Below are 22,676 nucleotides of genomic sequence, written 5' to 3'. Positions count from 1 at the left end.
AATTTGAGGTGCCACGTGCAAAAATTCAGATAAATCTGGTAGAAAATTTCATTCATGCCAGAATTACATCAAAAGTCCTGCCCCAGACTGACCTATCTGAGATCAATCAGCATTAATCCCTTCTACTTTACCATTACGGCACATGTTTAGAGCAAGACAAAAAGGAGCATTTCAAACTAAACACACAGGTAATGTGTAATTGATTTAGCATACTAAAATCTAAAATATATAATGCACACTGTGGCAAATTAACACAAAGGTGGGAGGAGAGGTCTTGTTAATCTGTGTAATATATACACATATATGTATTGTAATTCAAAATGAGGCAGACCCAGAAATGACATCAGTTTAGATTCCCAAGAAAAGCTACTACCTTCTACCCCGATTAATCAATTCACTAAAAATACTGTGGTCCAGTTATCCTCTGAAGAACACTTTGCCCTGTATCTGTGGCAAGCATGAAGCCCAATCCTCGCAAAAGTATGTATTGAATGGCTACAACATACGACTTCGCACTTGAGTGACTTGCTCCAACTGCCAACATTTCTTTCACTGATTCTGCACTAAGCAGCTGTACTGGAGTGGTGCCTAGCAGTTCTTCCATCTTCAGCTGTTGGCATAACTCCATGGAGATCATGGTGACTTCCACAGCAGTATTTATGACAACATTAACTGATAAGTCATCGATCTTGACAGGGATGTATCAGCTGGACCCATAGCTAGCTGTCCTTCCCATGAGGACTGATGAAATGCTTTACACTTCTTATACAATCTTTCATGTGGCTGCTGACCAGGCCATTGGTGTCTGTACTGTCCTTTACTCTCCAAGCCTGTTGTGAAAGGACTTTGCGGCAGAATCAGCCTTTCTGTGCTGGAAAGCTGTCGTGTTTCTCTCTCGGGTCCTGCAGATCTTAAGAGGAAAATGCATGAGTTCATTACCCCCTTTTGATGGCAAAGTCCAACGTCAGCTGCAATCCTTGCAATTTCCTGAGGATGGTCTACATCTGATCCATGGTCAAATACATCTTTGCTGGTGCCCTTTGGCACTCTGGTGAAATAGCATTCACAGCTACATCCATGTCCTCATCTGCCTAGGAAGTGTGCCTTGCCATCCCTCTGGCTCATGTTCTTGGCTGAGTGTTGTTGATTATGTTCATGTGACTTGACCCATTTCTGGTCCTCCAAGTTAAAAGTGTTTTTCATGACTTACTGCAAAGCCCCTTCAAGAAATATTTGGCAGCTAATGGGCCCACTGCAGCATAGATAGCACTTGTACTGTGTATCTGGGTGATGGTTCTTCTTTTGTTAGCGTTTAAAGGGGGTCTCTCTGTCTGAAGCACTCCTGCTGCTCCACTCACAGGACACAGTCCTTGCCAACTAGCTTCATGAGCAAACACACAGAGGACAGCCAGACATTTGTGTCACTCATGGAGATGATTCAGCAGGTGGCCAGCTTGACATCTGTATAGGATGAAGCATGAAGCTGTGGAACAGTGCATGTCGTACAGGCAGCAGCTGTGATTGTTGTCTATACCTACATGAGGTGGAGGTGGAGACTCGGCGAGGTCACAGCTAGCAGATGACCTCCAGCTCCAAAGCAAACTGTTGCTATGGCGTGATGGGTGCAGCTCTGGAACTCTTTTTATGAAGAACTGTTGACAACACTTATATTATATTTGCTGGGTTTGGTATTCCAACACAAATTATAAAAATGTGGGTGGCTGCTCAAGGTGTGTAGTCTTCTGTTTTCCTTTTATTATTACATATCACTGTTCTGTTAGAAACTAGAATTCAAGTGTCCACACACTGTCATCTATGACTATGTTTGTCTCAGTCTGTGGCAGCAGTAAAAAAATCTTTTGCACAGGAATGTTAGCATTCAATATTTTTTCTCTTGCTGCAGGAGCCACAGGGCACAACTGATACAAAGATAATTGTCATTTAAAACAGGTTCTCTTTCCCCCGTCAGATGAAGTCTGTTGTACTACAACTTCTTTTGACCTCCAAATGAACTTTCCAAATGAAAGGGTTCAAAGAGTCCGTATGTGTAGGCATTCTTGTGATGAACCAATATGCCCTGCTTCTTTCTGTTTTCGTCTTGATTTTCAGAATGGACATTCAACAGGTTAATTCCCAATCAAAATTAAACAAACATTCAAATTTTATATACAAGCTGCCTGCCTTATTTTTGTATTAAACAAAGTCTCATTTCTATTGATGCTTGTCATATTTTTTTAATGGAATCTAAACTAGGTGTTTAAAATTGTAGGCACTTTATCATATACACATGACTCGCTCAGTATATAACGATGCTTTTGCATTGGCAGATGTCTGCCAACACTTTGAGAAAGAAAAGTGTTATCTGGACAATGTAACAAAATCTTTCCATTCACTTCAAATGTAATAAAGAAGGAAAAGAATTTAGCCAAGGCTAACTAAACAATGAAACCTAAACACCATTCCCAGATGTAAGTTATCTATTGTGTTACAGCAGCAGGAAACAAGGAATTTAACATAACTACAAAAATCATACCAATAGATTAGGAAAATCAATGAAACCAAAGTGCAAATTAAACTTCTGCCAAACATGAAAATTTTGTGCACACAATTTTCTAACAGTATAATGCAAAAAATGTTCACTCAAAATATGGTTGTAATTCTTTTTCAAACAAAAGGATTACTATCAAGCTACTAACTGAAAATAGAAATACTTTTATCTTCACAGACCAGTGATAGTAGAAAAATAATAAAAACAGATTGTCTAGGGTTGATTCCCCTGTAAAATAGTTATAGCAAAACAAATTACTGTTTGAGAAATCCTAATTGTAGTTTGCTCCGATTTCGCAGGACCATGAAAGGGCAGAGATATTTCATATATGAAAGTGTATACCTGTAACCTTCGTTCCAATAACTAAAGGCAGTGGTATTTCCTCTGGAAGATCTTTGCAGTGTGACACATCTGTAAACTTCCTTTGTTGCAGTAATCTAATTTTTTGCCTTTTCTGTTTGAGTGCTGATCGCTCTTCTGCAAAGAATGCTGCTGAACACCTATAGGAAAGAAGGCAATGCAGAGTTTATGTATTCACTAAAATTAATGGAAATATCCCAAAATACAAGTAATTTAATTTGAATTTAAAAACTTCTCATTTATAGGTTAGAAATTGACTCTAAAGTTGCTTAGCAAATCCTCATATCTAGAAAATATTAAATTCCTATCTTTAAAGAGAACCTAACAGAAATCACCTGCAGCAGAATTCTCTGTTGCACCCTGATGTGAATAGCTGAACTTAACCCATCTGCAAATACTCATGCATATTTTCTCTAAATTGGCCTGCAGCTCTCCAGACTTAAAACCAACAAGGGCAGCTTCTCTATTAAAGCATTGAGAAAGTCAGTTAATGAGCAAATGTTATAAATATTCATTCCATTATATGCTCTAAATGGAAGACCTGCGATTTAGATTGCTATGTCAAAAATACAACACTTTCCTTGAAGAATCTGTAGAGGTGTTTCATTTCTACAAGGGCAATTGAACTGGTGCTGGATTACTTGACCCTGGCCATTCCAAGCGCATATAAAAACATTCTTCAGCTTTTTATAAGTGGAGCAAAAGTCAGACGTTCTTGTCTTGAGGCAACATGACACAGAGGGTTTATGGGACAGTACTGTGGTACTTTTTAAAGAAGTTAATGTTTAATTTTTTTTTTATCAATGATGCTGAAAACAGTATGATGATGATCATTCCCTCAGGGAAATTTGTTTTGCAGTAGAGTTCAACACAACAATACAATGTACAAACAAAGGAAGATGACAAACGATTAACGGAATTGTTTTTTTGCATTATTCAAAAGTGAAAATTGCAGAGGTGCTAAGGAATTTCCTAAATCTATTACTGTTACACCTTGGGACACACATTTGTCCCCCAGAAAGGAGCTTGTGTTACTTTGTGAAGCCCCTGCTAAATAAAAAATGTTTGGATAGCTGTTAAATCAATATTACATACAGTGAATTAATAGCAGTTAATTACACATTGAAAAGTACAAAAAAGAAGCAGCATGTTTGTTTTTACTTTTCAGAGTGGAACCAATTTCTTCTTGCTCCTTTGTACAATGACAAAACTCCCCATTGAAACATACACATAAAGAGTCAGATAAACAACTGCACACGATGCTTTGATGAAAGTATGAATCCGGTATTGACAGACCAATAAAATTCAATATTACTCACAGTACATTCAGTGTATTTTAAAGTAGGTGTTTATTCATTTGTCGGCTTGCATGCTGGTTTATAGACAAAGAATACCTCACATACCAAACGTGTGAGAAAAAGCTGGTGTTTGTGCTAATAATCCATCTGTATCTCTTAAAACAAGTACAAATGATGTTGTCCTTAAATCAGAATCAGTAGTATGAAAATCAATGTATTTATCAATTATTGTTTTAGGAAGCATTATAATTTTACTTTTAAAATAGTGCATTCTCACACAATAAAATTTGACCAAATTTTAATTACATAAGAAACTATAGCTATACACAGGCACAGTAAGCATTTTCTAAAGCCAGTGTCCTAAACCAAAAACAAAAAGGACTGAAAGACTTTCTTCCAAAGTGGAAGAATTCACATGACAATTTACTTTTGTTAAGTTTATTGAGCGTCATTCTTCATTTAGATAATAAGTTAATTCTTTTGTATACATCAAGCAAATTTTATAAAATATATTTACTGTAAAAACAGCTCTCTACAATTAGTATGTTGTAGTAAGAAGATACAGTGCTGCTTGAAAGTATGTGAATTGTTTTGGTATGATGGTGAGATGACCCGGTCCATGGGCAGAAAAGCAGCCCAAAACCATGACACTCCCTCCACCATGCTTGACAGTTGAGACAAGGTTATATTGGTAGCAGGTTTTCACCAGATATGGAGCTTTTTGTTGTGACCAAAAAAGATCAATTTTATACTAATCTGTGAAGAGAACTCTCTTCCAGAAAATCTACAGGATCATTCAGATGGTCTTTTGCAAACTTAAGACAAGCAGCAGTGTTCTTTTTTGAGTGTAACTATTTTCTCCTGGCTTCCCTCCTGTGAATACTGTTGCTATTCAGTTTGCATCGTATTGTTAAAGGTATGAAGGACATCCACATCTAGGTAAAGTGTGGTCAGTGTGGTCTTAATTTTTCTCCATTTTTAGACTATTTGATTTACAGTACACTGATCATTTTGCTATGGTTATATAACCCTCTCCAGACTGATGAACAACCCTCTTCCTGAGATCTCTGTAGATAGTGGCACGGCATATTACACTTATCTGTCAGGGTAAGACCAAATTGACCTTTGGAATAGTAGTAGAGGGCCTCCTTACCTTTGTCCTGGAGATTGGCTCTTTGATTGGATAACTTGGTTATCCAAATTATTTTAGCACCTGTTTATAGTTACCTCATTGACTGTGCTAATGAACTTCAAAAGACTCACTTACATTTCCACATGCACTAATTCTTATTTACCTATTTATTTTTCTATTGCATGCATCAATACCTTTCTAAACAATACATAAAATTTGCAGATATATAACCATTCTTTTATAACACTAAAGACTAGTTTTGATTTAAGGATTTCATAGGAAAAATGTAACATTTAAAGAAATACAATAGGGATTCACAAACTTTAAGCAGCAATATAGCATATTATGAGTATTATTCAACTGCACCAGTGTTCAATATCAAGGCTGGCTTGGGAAAAACTAGTAAACACTCATTCAAGTAACATTTTCAATAATAAGTGTGACAAATAACAGTAAAATTGATGTTCTGGGCTTAATCCTCCAGTAAACACATTTATTACTGCATTTAATAAAAATAATGAGCCTTTCTAAGCAGCACAACATTAGGGGAAAAAAAAACATTGTAAGTACTGTACCTTCTAGGTTTTCCCATTAATCTTCTTATTGTAGCCCATTCTACTCGGGTTAATTTCCTAGTTTTAAGATTTGGAAATGATTCCTTCAAGCACACACAAAAATCGTTGTCCCCTTCAAATAAAGGCCTGTGAACCACACAAATAATTTGTTATGTTTAAAGGCAAAGAGTTAAAAGAAAATTCCTGAAACATTTATACTCCTTGAATTTCAGAGCAGAAATGCTACAGTTGTGAGAAAGAGTTTGTGTACCCTTTGAAATTATCTGGATTTCTCCATGAATGGCTCCTAAAATGTGTTCTGATCTTCACCTAAGTCATAATAATAAATAAAGACAGTCTTATTTAACAAACACACACAACATTTTACATTGTCCATTTTACATTGCAGGCCATTCAAGCAAGACATCCCAAAAATTCACCAGCGCTTCTCAGAGCTGAATAAGGAATGACTTGTGTCAGTTTCCATATGTGGTTATTTACACAAAGTGTTACATGTACACATTTGACAGAAAAGCTAGAGGAATTGGGTTTCTCAAGATGGAGAAAAAAAATCACTAAGAAGGTTAGAGCACATAAGACTTACAGTATATACCCAAATGAAATTTCCCATTTTGTCACAGAAATTTCACATATAACCATGTGTATCAGATCTAATACTAATCTAATGTTTCCAACAGTTTTTGGCCACAGTGACGTATTTGAGTTGGACATTCATTTAATGCTATAAAATGGTAGTACATTCATACAACATCGATCTTGTCTGAACTACTTAATCCCCTGTAAACAGTTGGGAATCACCTTCCGTCCCTTTTTACATGCACCTTAATTGAGGGAAGTAATTTGGTAAAGTGACAGTTTAAAACCAGGAATTTCAGAAGATACCTCTATTATGCTTTGTACCAGAAAAAAAGAAAGTGACATGCACTGGAGATGAAGTTTAGTGAGAGCTCAAAAGCAGGCAGGGTTTTTTCTCACTGTGAATAAGAAGCACCACTTTGCACTGGATTTCTGTCTTTGCGTATGTTACCCAAGAACCCACCTATTTAAAAAAGGAGCTATTACTGTAAAATGATCCTGGCTAGCACACAGGTGTTAAATATTGAGGGCTGGTATATACTTCACTCTTGTACAACAGTTCTGGAATAAACATTTCATTATATATCCAAGTGGATTTACAGATCTCTAAAAAACTTTTGTTCTATGAACTGCTATAGTATCAATATGGCTGCACGTCTGCAGTCTCTTCCTTCTAAAACTTTCTGAAGACTACCGTTTTTAATACAGTGTCTATCCCACTAGGTGTCACCAGACTATGCATTTCTTTACAAAGGTTCTTGATCTTTCTACAAGAGAAAACACATCTGGGATATTTCTGCTAACTTCACCTCATGGTTCATCTAAATATTGATGTCTGCCTTTGTTTTGGTGTTTTGGCATTGTGCTGGATAAATAGAAGATATTTTTGTGGAATATAACTGAACCATGGAAACAAAAATGAAATAGAGGCTTTTTTTGTTTGATTTTGAAAAAAAAAACAGGTTGAATTGTAAACTGACATTCCACTAATGAGGATCTCAAATTTTGGAGTAAAGCTTGTTGAATGTAAAATCAGTGGGTACTTACAAGGTACACAACAGATGGTTTATCTCAAAGTATCCTATGTGAACAGCTACTCGAATAAATCAAAAACAATGGACTGTTCACTATGGCCCACCAGGCTATACCAAAGCACTGACACAGCAGAGACCCTTGAACTGTAACAGATCAAACACCTTGTGGCATTACAAACAAGAAAAGGTTCATGACTTCAGAAACTATCATAATCAACATAAAAAACAGTGGAACAGTCACTTCCCAAGTTTTAATTGGTCAGACAGAAGCAAGGCAAAATCAAGCTGCCACAAGTAAACTCACAACTGGCAACCCACTGAAGCTAAGCAGGTGTGAGCCTTGTCAGTACCTGGATGGGAGACCTCCTGGGAAAAACTAAGGTTGCTGCTGGAAGAGGTGTTAGTGGGGCCAACAGGGGGCGCTCACCCTGCGGTCCATGTGGGTCCTAATGCCCCAGTATAGTGAAGGGGACACTATACTGTAAACAGGCGCCGTCCTTCGGATGAGACGTAAAACCAAGGTCCTGACTCTCTGTGGTCATTAAAAATCCCAGGGCGTTTCTCAAAAAGAGTAGGGGTGTAACCCAGGTGTCCTGGCCAAATTTCCCATTGGCCCTTACCAATCATGGCCTCCTAATAATCCCCATCTATGATTTGGCTTCATTACTCTGCTCTCCTCCTCACTGATAGCTGATGTGTGGTGAGTGTTCTGGCACACTATGGTTGCCATAGCATCATCCAGGTGGATGCTTCACAGTGGTGGTGGTGGGGAGTCCCTATTACCTGCAAAGCGCTTTAAGTGGAGTGTCCAGGAAAGCGCTATATAAGCAATTAATTAATTAAGACTGTTACATAATCTTAGCCCATAGCACGTTTGTAAAGAGCAGAACATCTTTGCCATAGAGAAACCAATAAATCCAGTCAACCATAAATCTCGGGAAAAATTAGCTAATCCTTACTCTCTGTCTTGTATATCATTTGATAGTTTGAACTTATTCAGCTGAGGTGTACAACTAGATGGATGTCCAATCACTACATTTGTTTGGCATACGGTGTTTGCCATTTTCTCCAAAGACAAATTCCAGACTTCTTCCCTTGAAACGTTTAACCTTTTCAAGACCCATCTAAAACTTTTGTCAGAATGCTAGCCTGCAGTTCTAGAATTTGCTCCCCTTCAGCATAAGGGCTTTATCATGATCTAACATTTCACTGAAGACTATAGCAAGATTATAGATATAGCTAGACTGTATTTTATATTGTGAAAATTATGTCTTTGTTGACAAATTTATTTCTATTCCAAGTTTTCTAATTTACTAATTTTTGGCTAAACGTTTTCCCAGATATTTACACAAAACAAGACTGCTCAAATTATTTCTACTGGATAATTATGACTTTTTTACTGTAAGGTAGTATTTTTCAACATTTTTATGACATTTATCTGGCTAATTTGAGTATTCAACACACTATCTGATAAGTTCAACACAATTATCCTTTGCACCATTTATGTCACAAATCTGTCATTGTCAAACCAAACATTAGCTAGCTACTTGTAAGTAGTTGTAGTACTTGTACTACTAGTAAGTAGTAGTATTGCTTAGCATGATTACTCTCAGTGTACAGATGAGGTCAATTTTGTATAGGTTCTTGAAGTCTGTTTTTATTTAAGAAATGAGACAGCTGTGAAGACTTATTGTCTGTAAAGTGCAAATCATATCCATATTAGCTAGTTAACAGAAAACACTGAAGACTAGACAGGATTGTTGCACCATCATGAGAATTTTCTGCAACTAACGTTCTAATCACATCCTGTATCTGTGACGGTGAGCTGCAGGAACCACATGACCACTGAGCTCACATGAGCGATCATGCATCTAAGTCAAAGGTTTATTTAATAGTTTAAATATTATATACATATGAACCCAATCTAACTGAAACTGAAAACTGAAAACTAACTCTGCCTCCTTAGGTTGTTTTAACACGCCAGATTTCTGTATGATTGACACCCAGCCAAGTGCCGTCTCGAATGAAAATGAAAAACGGCTCGCCGTTTTTCAGGTGGCTGATTTTGGAAATACGGTTATGTTATGTGCATTTTTATTGAACACCAAGAGAGAAAGAGAGAAAGAAAGGTGTGTAGTGACCTTCATTTGGTCAGCATTATTTTGATGATGATTTCCATACTTCTTCCAAATTTGTCTCATTTTCCAAACTTTTCCAGGTCTGGAAAATTTTTAATTCCATACTTTTCTAGGCTTACCAGACCTGTGAAAGAACCCTGTAAATTCTAACTGGATTTTTATTTTTATAACTGGCAAATTTGTTTAATAATATACCCAGCAAATTTGGAATCTCCAATTTTGTTTTTGTCTCATCACATGGCAAAAGTTCCACATGGGAAGAATGTAGAAGTGCAGACAGGGCCCATCAGCAATTTATGGGAGGTTAGTGGTTTACCCAGAAAATCACAGGGGCTGCCACCTTATTGGCAACATGAGAGCTCTGACAAATAATCCGAAGTCTAACCAACAGAATTGCAGATTCAATCGTGTATCGTTGCTTGTGGAATGCCCGTCTTCACAATCCAGGCTCAAATTTGTGATGTCTGGATCTCATTCTCCTCTGTCACTTGTAAACACCGAGTTTAATCATTAGACTTCTTCAATTAATTGTTACCTTTCAGTCACAACACTACAAGCCGGGAGGTTTCAACATACTGCACTCCAATTTTATGTGTACAGTAACATGGTTATAAAAGTATTAACATCTAATTTCTCCTCTAAATGACCAGTGAGCATCCCAACTATTTTACTACAGAGTGGGCAGAAATAAAAATCTCAACACAAATCAAAAGAGCATTACGGATAATTCTTTACAATATCAAAAAACTAATCGATGGGTAACATTTACTCCTATGCAATGCAGGGCTAAATGATTCTACATCCCTCAGATGGGAGGGTGATTTTTCAAAGTGAAAGAAAAATAAGGAAAATAAGAAATTGTTTAACGTAAAATTAGTGGTGTGTTTAAATGGAAATAAGAAATAAATGGCTCTTACCTGTCAATATTGGAATAAAACCATTCATAAATGCACCACTTGTGTGCTTTTGGAAGTTTGAGGAGGTTTCGCAGTCTCAACCCAATCTTCTGTGATGCTTTTTTATCTGGAGTTGCAACAGTCGTAAGTTTCTAATTTAAAAGAAATGTAAAATACAGGGCATTAGCAAATGTGCATACATTTCGCAGTACCTGGAACTTGCCTGGAATTTTAAATTCAGACCTGGAATGTAACATTTAGGTCTGAATAACTGCCTGTATTTAAATTTGAAATCAATTAAGATGATGCTACAGAGCAGATTAAAGAGATGAATTTCGACCGATACAGTATCTCTAAGTAATAATGGTCTTACTGTATTTTTGTATAGTTAATTACAAATCCTTAGTAACTGCTATACAGAACAAAACAACTGGCTAATGTGACAAAGAGATATAAATTACATATATATCATAAAGCTATAAACTGATAAATTAAACTTGACTGTGTAACCATTAGAAGTCCCTGATGGTCTAATTTCCCACCCAAAACAATGAGCTGATGGCAGTATTTTTTCCATCTCTTTTCTGACATCTAAATGAGTATAAAATGAGAAAAACAGTTTACTTCTGTACCTATGGCATACATGCCAAAATGCATTATTATTTATTTTTTCATAAGTTATTTTACTTTTAACATTTAAACAGGCAGAACCTATTTAATTTTTAAAACATAAAACAATACCCATGTTCACCTGGTTTGTTCATGTTTTATTTAAACCTGTTCAGTTTGCTTACATTTTAACAGACTGGATAGAACTGAACTGCTCTAGAGAACTGAAACTTTCCCCCAAATTATACATTGAAATAATGACCAAGGGGAAATATGAAGATAAGAAGAGTAACATGCAATCGGGTCAAAAAAGACGAAGAATGTATGTTGAATTGTTCTCATTGTTTATTCTAGGTTTTCTTTTGAAAACACAGAATAATATAAAGAAGCAGACAGCCTTTTCAAACAGAACTTATTACAATAAGTTAGATTTTAAGGTAATGTAACCAAAAGCTAATTGAACTGGATAATAACATTTGTATATTCTTCTGTTAAATTACTCTAGTATATTTTATCATATTTTATTCAATATTATTCATTAAAAGGCATTATCAGCTTTTTTGAGGTGTGTTAAGGTGATATGCTCTTTACATCTACCACTAGATTTTTTTATTGATTTTTATTGATTTAATGAGAAACATGATTGTAAACACCTGAATATCAACACGCAGCACATTGTTACAGAGCAACATTAATGATGAGCTGCCTGGTAGCTTTCCTCTTCCCCTCTCCTGCAGGTTTAGCTGTGATCATGCCACAGCCTCACAGCCTATCATGGCTTATCAGAATCTACAATATTTCATATGGTGACAATTTGACTTTAAAAGTAACTCTGGAAATCAAATTTTACTAATAAATCTTTGCCCTTGTATACCACTATACATCTCTCCTTCAAAATACATTATCAAGCTTGTGCATTCCAGGGCAATGTTGCTTTGGAACTTAAAAAAAAAACTTCAGTCACTTCAGATTAAAAAAAAGGAGGGCCTAGAAGGGCCTTAAGGGCCTACTTAAGAAAAACTAACTCTGACTGAAAAGTATATTTCACACTGCAGCAATTGGTTACACACTGATTCCCATTAAAACACCATAACAATTTTATAAGACTCTAAGGAGAAGAATTTAAATGACACCATTACCTAGTTTTGGCATTCATCATCAGCTACACTAGTTAATTGTAAAATAATCTTTTTTCCAAGGTAAACCTTAAATACAACATACTGATATGACATAGGGCATGACATTTTAATGTTATAAACAATGTATAATGCAATTATTTGAGTAATTCATGCTTCATTGGAAACTCATATTGGGGAACACACATTTATAAAAATGGCCCTTTCTGCATTGCCTTCTGAACATCTACAACCTTAGTTACAGACCTAGGTATTTTGCAGATATGGTTTTCCAGTTCTTTTTTATATATACATCTTAAAGTTTAAACACATTTTAAATTGTTAAATGCTTTAATGGCTATTTTTATTTTCCCCCAATTTAACGGTTCAGCCATTACCACAATCAGAATATGATACAGTATTTTAACCCTGCTGTTGAAGACTATTCTTTAAATGCGAGATAAGTAGCCAAAAAAAAATGGAAAACAGTAGTGTTCATAACCAAAGTAAATGGAGACTGTCACCTGAGGTGCTGTAATTACTCTCTGGCTTCTTCTAGGAGACCTGGAGTTCATCTGTCGGTCTTCATCCTCACAAAGCAAGCGGCTCCTTTTAGAGCTTCTTGTTGGCTATTTACGATGAAAGGAAAATTAAACACCTGAAAAACCCCACTTTAGCCACTTGAACTGTAATCGGGACATCCTGAACAATAGCCAAAAGGTAGTTAATATAAATTATGTTTATCTGATTAAAAAAAATCAACTTCAGGATATATATATATACACAATACACACACATTACAGCTTCTTCCCTAAAACAAATCAATGACTTAGAATATACATTATATCAAGCAATGCATTTGAATATTCTGTTAAATTTTAGAAAACCAACTGTATGTATTCAATTTAATTATAGGTTTATTGTTTCTATATACTAAAATTCTTGTGAAATACATCATATATTGAAATAATTAAATTCAAGTCCCATTTTATCTCGCACAGCATTGCTCTTGAAGTGATCTGGGCATTCTGATTCTACACAAGCACAACCTGTCCCACTTGACAAAGTAAAGCTTTGTGTGGTGCATAACAGCAGAACGTCCAATCCTAGCTCTAGAAGGCTGATGTGTGCACAGGTTTTCATTTCTTCTCAGATCTTAATTACCCACATAAGCTAATTTGGCTAAACTGTTCCAATTAAACATCTTCTCCAAGGTCTTCAAGTGCTGGTGCTTTAAGAGACCTAAAAATCCATACACGTACTGTAGCATGCAGACCTTAAGGACTGCTGTTTGACTGCTTGCCTAAAGGTGTCCCAGCCCAACTTTACATGGAACACCCTTCAGCAAAATAAAGGATGTGATCCACCATAAAGTGAAACCAAAAATGTGAAATGTACTACTAGGATGTATCAAATACTTCTTTTAGTTGGCAAATGTATTCTCTATAGCTCTGCTCCTCACTGTTAGCAAGGTGCTATATAATGTTGATATCATCAATAGCAAGTCAGTTCCAGAGAGCCAAGGCCAAGGCATTACCTTCACCACGTTTCAGAATCTGTTTGCAAATTTTTCAGAAGCTATATCACCCTGTAACTCATAACTGGCAACCCACTAAAGCTGAACATATGTGAGCCTGGCCAGTACCCGGATGGTACCTTTCCTGAGAAAGCTAAGATTGCAGCTGGAAGAGGTATTCATGGGACCAGTAGGGGGTGCTCACCCCGCAGTCTGTGTGGGACCTAATGTCCCAGTATAGTGATGGGGACACTATTCTGGAAAAAAGGCGCAGTCCTTCGGATGAGATGTAAAACCAAGGTCCTGACTCTGTGGTCATTAAAAATCCTAGGGCGTTTCTTAAAAAGTAGGGGTGTCCTGGCCAAATTTTCTCCTGGCTTTTACCAATCATGGCCTCCTAAGAAACCCCATGTATGAATTGGCTTCATTACTTTACTACATTAAAGAAGAATTAATTCTGAAAATTAAGAGATGTTTTTTCAGCTTATGTAGAAGAAAATGATTCCACACTTATTGAGTGGCGCTTCTCCATTCAGCATGACAAGTTCATTAGGGAAAAAAAAAGAGGAAAACCAAAACGGTTAAATCAATCTCCACATTTAAATCCAATTGAGCATTTATTATGCCAAGGAAAAAAAGTCAAAAGATTACACAAATTTTGTTGAGCTCAACAGGTCGCCTGATACTGACTATTAAGAACCACTCAGAAATGTGCCTAATGTAAATGTGTCCTAAAATCACTGGATCATCACAGTGGTTCACATTACCAACAGAAAGTAAGTTTTTGTTCAAATATCATAAAATGTATGCATGTAATTTACCTAAAATAAAAAAAGGTCATTGTGTGTAAATTGCCTTTCCTCGCTTGCATCTGTTTACGCTGCTGGGAAATGAGCAGTCTTAAAGAAGAGGGTTCAATCTCCACAAGAGAAGCCAGGTAAATTAAACTCTGCACCTTCCCAAAGGACCAATCATCACTATCAATTAATCCACCACATAAATTAATGAGACAACTGTTCATGATTAACTGAGAGCATTCTAAGGAGTGACAAAGGTTAATGCCCAACAAACATCTGGTGTTTATCTGACAAAATGACAGATTGAGATTTCCCAAATTTTATGAAGCCTTGGTCCGAGATTCTTATTTTTCAAACGAAGTGAAGAGAATCTCTTACCGTTTCCATGGATGAATAGCTGCTTCTTCCCTTGCTGTTCTGAGGCTTTGGTACTGAGGTGTGTTTTTCATTCCATGTGTTAGATAAACTGCCCTCTGTTAAATATTAATGAAAAAAAGTCTATAGACATGTTTTCCAAAACCATGAGCACATGTGCAGCAGCACATTCACAACAAAGCCAAGAATCCCCAGATTCAAAATTCTATTGAAGTCAAGTTCTATTAGTATGGAGCTCTTATCCTAGCTTAGTTTCTTGTTAGGAAAATAATAATTGTACACTTTACAAACAGGACAGGGATTCTCAGACATGGAAGCTGGAGTTCTAGCACTGTAAACTACACACTGGAGTCAGCCAGTGTGGTACTGGACTGAAAGGCTGTGAAACCTACATAATGAAGGTTCTCTTTAGTGCTTTAGTTTTGTTTTTTTTGGTTGTTTTTTAAACCTCTACCTTGCGTAGAATTACATCCGAGAGATTGAACTCGATATGCAAGCAGGAACACCACACCATTGCTGCAGTTAATCAATTTCAGGACTAATTAAACAAATGATATACTATACAGTCTCAAACAGCATTGGCTTGAACATACTTCCTTAATGTTACAGAACTCTACAGAACACAAAAAAGTAAGAAAACAATTATTGGATAATGATCTACATAAGAGTAGATATTAATGAATTTACTTAACTGCCACTTAATTCTATAACGTTGACCGCAAGCCAAGTCAAGCCAGTATTGGCACCATCCATTCTAAATGTACAAAACCTCCCTGGATTAAGATGAAAGTACTTGTTTTTCTTTTGATCACATTGTTTTTCTCATAGTGATCAATTATAGCAGGCAAAACATGTCTTTTCCTGCTCTTAAATGCCCCTGCACTAAAAATCTCATTCCTGTTCCAACACCATAGTAACAGCAATACTGGAGAGGGGATTGTGTATCTCACTGTAGAGGAAATAAAACCTCATTGAGCTAAACTAATAATTCTACTAACATTTAAAAATAATGCAGTTGAAATGGTTGTATACATTGCTTAATTGTATACTTTGACACTCATTATATTAACTCTAAGCTGAATTCGTTTAGATCTTTTAATGAAATGTTTGCTTTTATCATCTAAATGCAATTTTTCTAATTGTTTTTGAAAGACTCACAATCTGTCATAAAGCAAAGACAAGCAAAATTTAGAGGCATGCTAATCCTTTTCTTTTTTTTCAGCATAATGCAAATTAGTGGACACAAACTAAGAGGAAGTACATTTAAAAGAACCACCAAAGTTTTTACACAAACGGTTGAGAGAGTTTGGAACAAGCTACAGAGCAACACTGTCAAAAGTCTAAAACATCTGGTTTTATGAAGAAACAGCTGAAGACCCTAAGGTCAATTAACAACTACAAAAAAAATGAGATAGACAGGTAATTTGGCATCCTCTCGTTTGCAAAATGTCTTATTTTTTATATAGCTTTTTTATTATTTTCACCCTCATTTTAGTCCTGAGCAGCATATTTTACTTATCAACATAGCTCTGGGGTTTCATTCAGCCACATTGTCATAATTTTGAATATTAATAGGCTGATAAAAAAAGCTCACTTTTGTAGGTTTGTTTTCTCAGTTGAATTCATGTTAACTGTTCAAACTAATGCCATAGGAGCGATGAGTTAAGAATAGTATTACAATAAACCAGCTTTATCTTTCAGAAATCAGGACAACTTTTCACAACCTTTTTTGCAGAACCTACTTAACGGTATTAGATTCATACAGACCTGCTGCAAATATCCATTTCTTAACATGGGAAACATGTTCCAATTTTCAATATAATCATCAATTCTAAGCACGTAGTGAGAAGGAGCTATAAACTTTATTGCACGTTGTCTCCTCCAAATGAGCGACCAAGATAGTAGACGTTCTTCCTCAGATTTTCACCACTTAATTTAGTCTCTGTGGCAGATAATCACAGGAATTTTCAGGTCTACTTACAAACTGTTTGACAAAATGTAAAGAACTTGATTTTTGCAGAAAGACTGAAAATAGTGTATGAATGCCAAGAAACAAAGACACCAGCTGCTCTGCTCCTCACTGTTAGCAAGGTGCTATATAATGTTGACTAATCTTCTTAATATCACTTTTTATCTGACAGTCAACTAACCCTTCTTTTAGGTTTGGTAAGTCTCTCCTTGATAATCATTTCAACTGCATAGATAATAAGGCTCCAAGAATGTTACACCATCTTACTGTTTACAATTAATCATTTCACAAACACTTCTCATGAAACGTATTTGAAGAACAGAAGTACTTACCTTTCAAACTCACAAGGGCTTTTGCTGAAGAGCCTAAAAAACAAAACAATTGCACTTCTTTCATTTCTTAAAGCTCTTTTCAAAAACACATAAATGTCTCTACATACACACACATTTGGCCCAAAGGTCAGTCGTTATTATAATTTTCCTCAGATCTAGCTGGAGACACTAGAGTTTTAACTCCTAAAACCTGAAACTGACAGTGCAAACTCAATGCTCTGTACAAGCAAACTGACATAGCATTAAACCCCTCACAGTAAAAAGGGTTGAGCAGAGGAAACTCCCTCAGCCGCCAAAGCTCTTTCATCATTGGAAAGAAAAGGACAGATCCTTATGTACTATACGCTAAAAGTTCCATTAAAGCTAGTTTTGCTATGTACTGGAATAAATATTCATAATGGTTTTTATCTGTAAGCTTTGTTATTGCTCCTTTGAAGCTCTATTTTTTATTAACACAATAATAACTTTTATCACATATCATATTCAGGTTGAATACTGTGCAAATATGCCTCTAATCTATGATCTACTCAGAAATGTAACTCTTGTAACTTGATTTCAAGTCTAGAACATAACATTTTCAGTTTTGATTTTAGGCCAATTGAGTTACACGTGAACTGGATTAGTATTTTTGACACGAATGGTATATCGTTACGCAAAATTCAATTAGCAAACACACCACAGATTATGATCATAAATCTGTATGTTCTTTCTTAACATCTATACCTGGAAAGTAAAAACCAGTGAATGTATTAAACTCTGTATTACCTCAACACCAAAAATAACTAAACCTTGTAATTAATTAAAATAAACCCTTTGGGCATTCTGTACTATTATGAAGATTTTACAAAGGACAAATATCAAAATTGGAATTTCTTTCCATCTGCACCATAATCAGCACTGAAAATTCTATGTCAGTTGACAGTTCATTACCAATGAAACTTATTTAATTTGTCCAGAACAAGAAAAAGTTTGATTACATTTTCTGCATTAACTTCAAGGCTTTCCTGGGCATGGCAATAAAGTGAAAATTGGGGCTATTAAAATTTCAGTTCTTTTGAGAAAGTGCGAGGTAGCAGACTGACAAAGTTTGTAACAGATCTCTATGATTGACAATACAGTTCAGTCTTCTTTCAATCAATAGATTGTGTTTTGCATGTACACATTCTTTAGTAGTATATTGTTACAAATGAGGTTTACTAAATTAATGAGAAAATCAGAAACTGACCAAGCGGATTAGTCAATAAGTAAAATAAATAATCATAACCAAATGAATGGGAACGTATCTCCCTATTCTATAATGTACCCACAAACCAGGAGAGACCGTTTCAAACTGGGTTCCCTAAAAACCACAGAAAAGCAAACTCTCTTAACAAGGTTCAAATACTAAGCTTTTTAACTTTTATTTTAAGAAGAATAAAAATCAGTAACAGAGCCACACCGGTATTATGTGTATAGAACTGTTTAGCTTGCAAAAAAAGAGAAAACTGTCATGTTGTGAAAGTTAGTGTTTTCTTTTATTTGTATGAGAGAGAGGTTAAAGAAAAAAAAGTTTTGGTTCATCCAACTTATAGGTGTCTTCAGTTCCCACTGTCCAGCAAATACTTAGCTTCAATCTGGTTTCCCAGGGTGATCTCAAACAAGGCCCTCTTGCCTGACACACGCTTTGTTTTGTGTCCGCATCTCTCTTTTCAGTCCCCACCACCACCATTCCCCTGTGTCTCCCTGTCTTTATCTTATCTTATACTTCTGATACTCTTAATCATTTACCCAGAACTTCAGAAAATCAAAAAACTATTTTTCAGTGTGTCTCACTCCCAGAACAACTAAGTAAATATTGGTTTGAAGCTATAAGAACTGGAAATGTTGACCATCTAGGCATTACCCATTGTCTATAGATTCTTTGAGACACTTCCATAGTCTAAACCATACCATAGGGGCGGAGCGGTGGCACTGTGGGTAAGGATCTGCGCCTGTGGCTGGAAGGTTGCCGGTTCAAATCCCACAGAGGAATCCTACTCCGTTGGGCCCCCGAGTAAGGCCCTTAACCCTAGCTGCTCCAGGGGTGCTGTATAAATGGCTGACCCTGCACTCTGACCCCAGGTACTCTCCCTGTCTGTGTGTCTGTGTCTCATGGAGAGCAAGCTGGGGTATGCGAAAAGAAATTCCTAATGCAAGAAATTGTATAGGACTAATAAAGTGATCTTATCTTAAAACAACATGGGTATGATGCATGCAGCAGAAAAAAATTTAATCCATTTTAAACCCATTCATCACAATCTGAGATTAACTAAATCCACATTTGAGCAGCAAAGCAGAAAGGATGGCATAGCTTGAGATGCTGTCAGGAAGGTGAAACATAAAAGAGTATAACAATTTGCTTACTACAGTTTATGTAATACGTATATCATCTTTAATAACCCAATAATATGCCACTGTGGTTCAAAATTCTGCTTCAGGAGATTCCTGTGACAGAGGAGTGATGTGTGTTCACAGGTAGCCCAAATATATTTTTGGTCATATTATTGATAAAGTGGGGTCATATATATATATATTTTTACCTTTTCTACATTTGTGAGATAAATAGCTAAATAACTACTACGTCTTCTGCCAGAATCCACAATCGCGTCTTAGTAACTGTTCCAAATGACTCTGTTGACTTCTCATTCAACAATCCACCACAAGAACATTTCTGTAATCATAAGTAATTGAATTTTCATCTGAAAAAGCATCTATACAGGACAGTGAGTATCAGCAGGAGAACTTAAGGAGGTCTAGCCTACATTTTAGCAATGGATACATATGTAATTGAAAAATCAGCCCTATAAAACAAACTAACTGCACTTACTTTCAAAACCAGAAGTCAAACTATGTATAATCTGTCACTCCGAAAAAGGCCATATGATGAAAACACAAAATGTGTGCAATTATTGGCAAGTTCAGCCAAGAAAAACAAGAACATGTGGCATTTTGCCACTCCATATTCAAGGAGATTCTTTGACTGGACATTGAAGATGTTGTAAATAATGTAGTAGGAGGGCAACATGAAGGAACATGATCTCCTTAATAACAGTATAAAGTATTCTTCAAATTAATAAAATCATTTTAAATTTTCTTTATCATTGGAATGTTAAATTCATGTTCTGTTAAATACATGAGCAATGCTAGAGTAGACACACAAGATTTTAGAAACCTTAGAAATGAGAAAATCAAAGAAATTCTTAAGCCGAGAAGAGACTACATAAAGTGTTGTATGCTAAAGCTGTTACACAGTACTTGGATATTTTTTAAACCAAGGCCTAGGTTCCTAAAAAAGTAAGCCTACCAACAATATGCATCACTGATTAAGGTCAAATTTCAGAACCAGGACTGAGAACCACTGGTATACCCATTCATGTGGAAAAGGTTCTTCATTATGGTATAAAGCTACACTTTCTTGCCTAACAGATGCATGTTGGAAACCTTTAAACCTACCGAAGTCCTTCTTCCGCAATTGTTTGCATGAAGGTCAGTCCATTACCAGAGCACTTGTTTAATATTTGTCACAAATAAAACATGGAAATCAATGAATATCAAAATCTACACTTTTGATAATAATTTCAATTCCACATTTCCAATTGTGAAAATTTCATAGATATCTCCATTCATCCATTGTCTAACCACTTTACCCAATAAACCCATAATAAACCCAATAAACCCAATTGCACAGAAGCAGGAGCATAGCTTGGCAAGCAACAGGCACAAGGTGGGAATCACTCTGAATGGGACATCAGTCAATCACAGGACATACAGAGACGGAGACACACATTCACAACAGGGTCAATTTTCTCACAAGTCATAGAGATCTTTAATTTTTCCAATTTGCCAGTCCATTACTTACAGAACTGTCTTTCAACAAAAAGAGTATAGTTTGTCCATATTGTAATAACGCAGCATTTATGTTCTGCAGTACAACTAAATTTTATTAATATAACTAAGATACAATTAAGTTCATGAAATGCAATGAGAATGTTACCAAAACAATATCAGTGGAAAACCATCCATCTCATTTTAAATCCGAACCAGCTCTAATAATAACGTCGTTTTCCACAGATTTTTAAATTTAAGTCACTGTACAGCAGGCATTCGATATGCACTGCTATCCAGGTAACACTCCTGTCATGAGCTGTTTGAGCACACAGGTAAACAATGTGTTTACAGTACAAAAATAGACAGACAATTTACGGTCCTTTTTTTACACAAGAGCATTTCGCATCGCTCAATAAAAAAGTTGTTCAATTTAACACGTCAGTGTAAAGAAAGGCAGATCTTTATTATTCTCTATAGGCTCCAGCTAAATTGTTGTTGTGGATTTAGAAAGGGGAAGACCTGCATACCTTGTCGTTGATGATACACAAATATATCAAATTCACCTTTGTGCGTACCTAAAGAATGGCTGTCAAAAAGGTTGCACAATGCCCACCTCTGTGTTTTTGTATTGGTATTAGCTACTTCATTAAAAGCAGCTGATCATGGCACAACCAAGAAATATTCGCGTCAGAAACAATTCCGTTAAGCAGTCCAAATTCATTTCGGGCGTATTTTTCAGAAACACTTGAGCAGTGTCCGTTCAGAACTACTCTTGGAAATACTGTTTCCGAACATTTTTATCAGTTTTTAAACCGCTTGTCAGTTTTGTTGTTACTCACTCTCGTCCAGCAGCTGCTCCAGCTCCGCCATCTTGAATGAGCCGCGCCGCTTTTTCAAAGGCTGCCGGTCGGAATGCATTGTGGGACAGAGACTGTCGAAGAGGGCAGTTCGAATGCGGGATGGATGTTTAGTGCGCTTGTTGTTATTCGAATATTTTTGTCATTTTTTAAAGTTTAATTTATCATTTGGCTTGTTCTTTAATTCGTGATCCTAGAGAGTATAACATTTTACAGTACAAACTTAGCATTGAACACCTATGACGGAAGAAGAAGAATGTTCTGTTTACTATTCTTATCTGCGCTCTAGCTACTTGATTTCCTGAAGTGAAACTTCTGGTTTATAACAGAGACTAGGGTTGTGACATAACCAGGCCTCCCTGCGACAGAACAAGTTTGTAATGTTGTCTTTAAACTGAAATATATTAACGTTACTAGGTGTCTGCTCATACCTAATTACTCAAAGATAATTGTTGTTGATAAAAGTTGTTGAATGTTATTTTTCATGATGTATATTAATTTGGGTATTTCTCCATTAATAGTAGGAAACCTAATATTAGAACATATTTCTTCTGCCAACAAATACTGGAAACAGCTCATCTGACCAGGGGAGTTTAAGCAAATCAGAATTATATTTTAGCAAACAAAAAATATAGTCAAGTGTAAAAGCCAAAATATCTTGTATATCAACACACCTGAAAAGGTTTATTTTACATACAGTGCT

General features: G+C 36.0%; 1 protein-coding gene across 1 annotated transcript in view; it reads right to left on the bottom strand.

The window, feature by feature from the left end:
* The window catches only part of lin9 (lin-9 DREAM MuvB core complex component), a 30,824-nt gene extending 8,790 nt beyond the window's left edge, over positions 1–22,034 (bottom strand). Inside the window, exons 1-7 of the mRNA XM_088939939.1 lie at positions 21,956–22,034; positions 17,271–17,303; positions 14,973–15,067; positions 12,806–12,910; positions 10,579–10,709; positions 5,914–6,039; positions 2,891–3,048 (exon numbers count right to left, since the gene is read on the bottom strand). Coding sequence (XP_088796065.1) covers positions 2,891–3,048; positions 5,914–6,039; positions 10,579–10,709; positions 12,806–12,910; positions 14,973–15,067; positions 17,271–17,303; positions 21,956–22,034 — 727 coding nt within the window. The remainder of the gene's footprint in view (positions 1–2,890; positions 3,049–5,913; positions 6,040–10,578; positions 10,710–12,805; positions 12,911–14,972; positions 15,068–17,270; positions 17,304–21,955) is intronic.
* Positions 22,035–22,676: the final 642 nt, after the last annotated feature.

The sequence above is a fragment of the Atractosteus spatula genome, chromosome 2, assembly GCF_055471065.1.
Source record: "Atractosteus spatula isolate fAtrSpa1 chromosome 2, fAtrSpa1.hap1, whole genome shotgun sequence".
Lineage (NCBI taxonomy): Eukaryota > Metazoa > Chordata > Actinopteri > Semionotiformes > Lepisosteidae > Atractosteus > Atractosteus spatula.
Note: the sequence above shows the minus strand (reverse complement) of the source record. Positions and strands in the feature narration are given on the sequence as shown.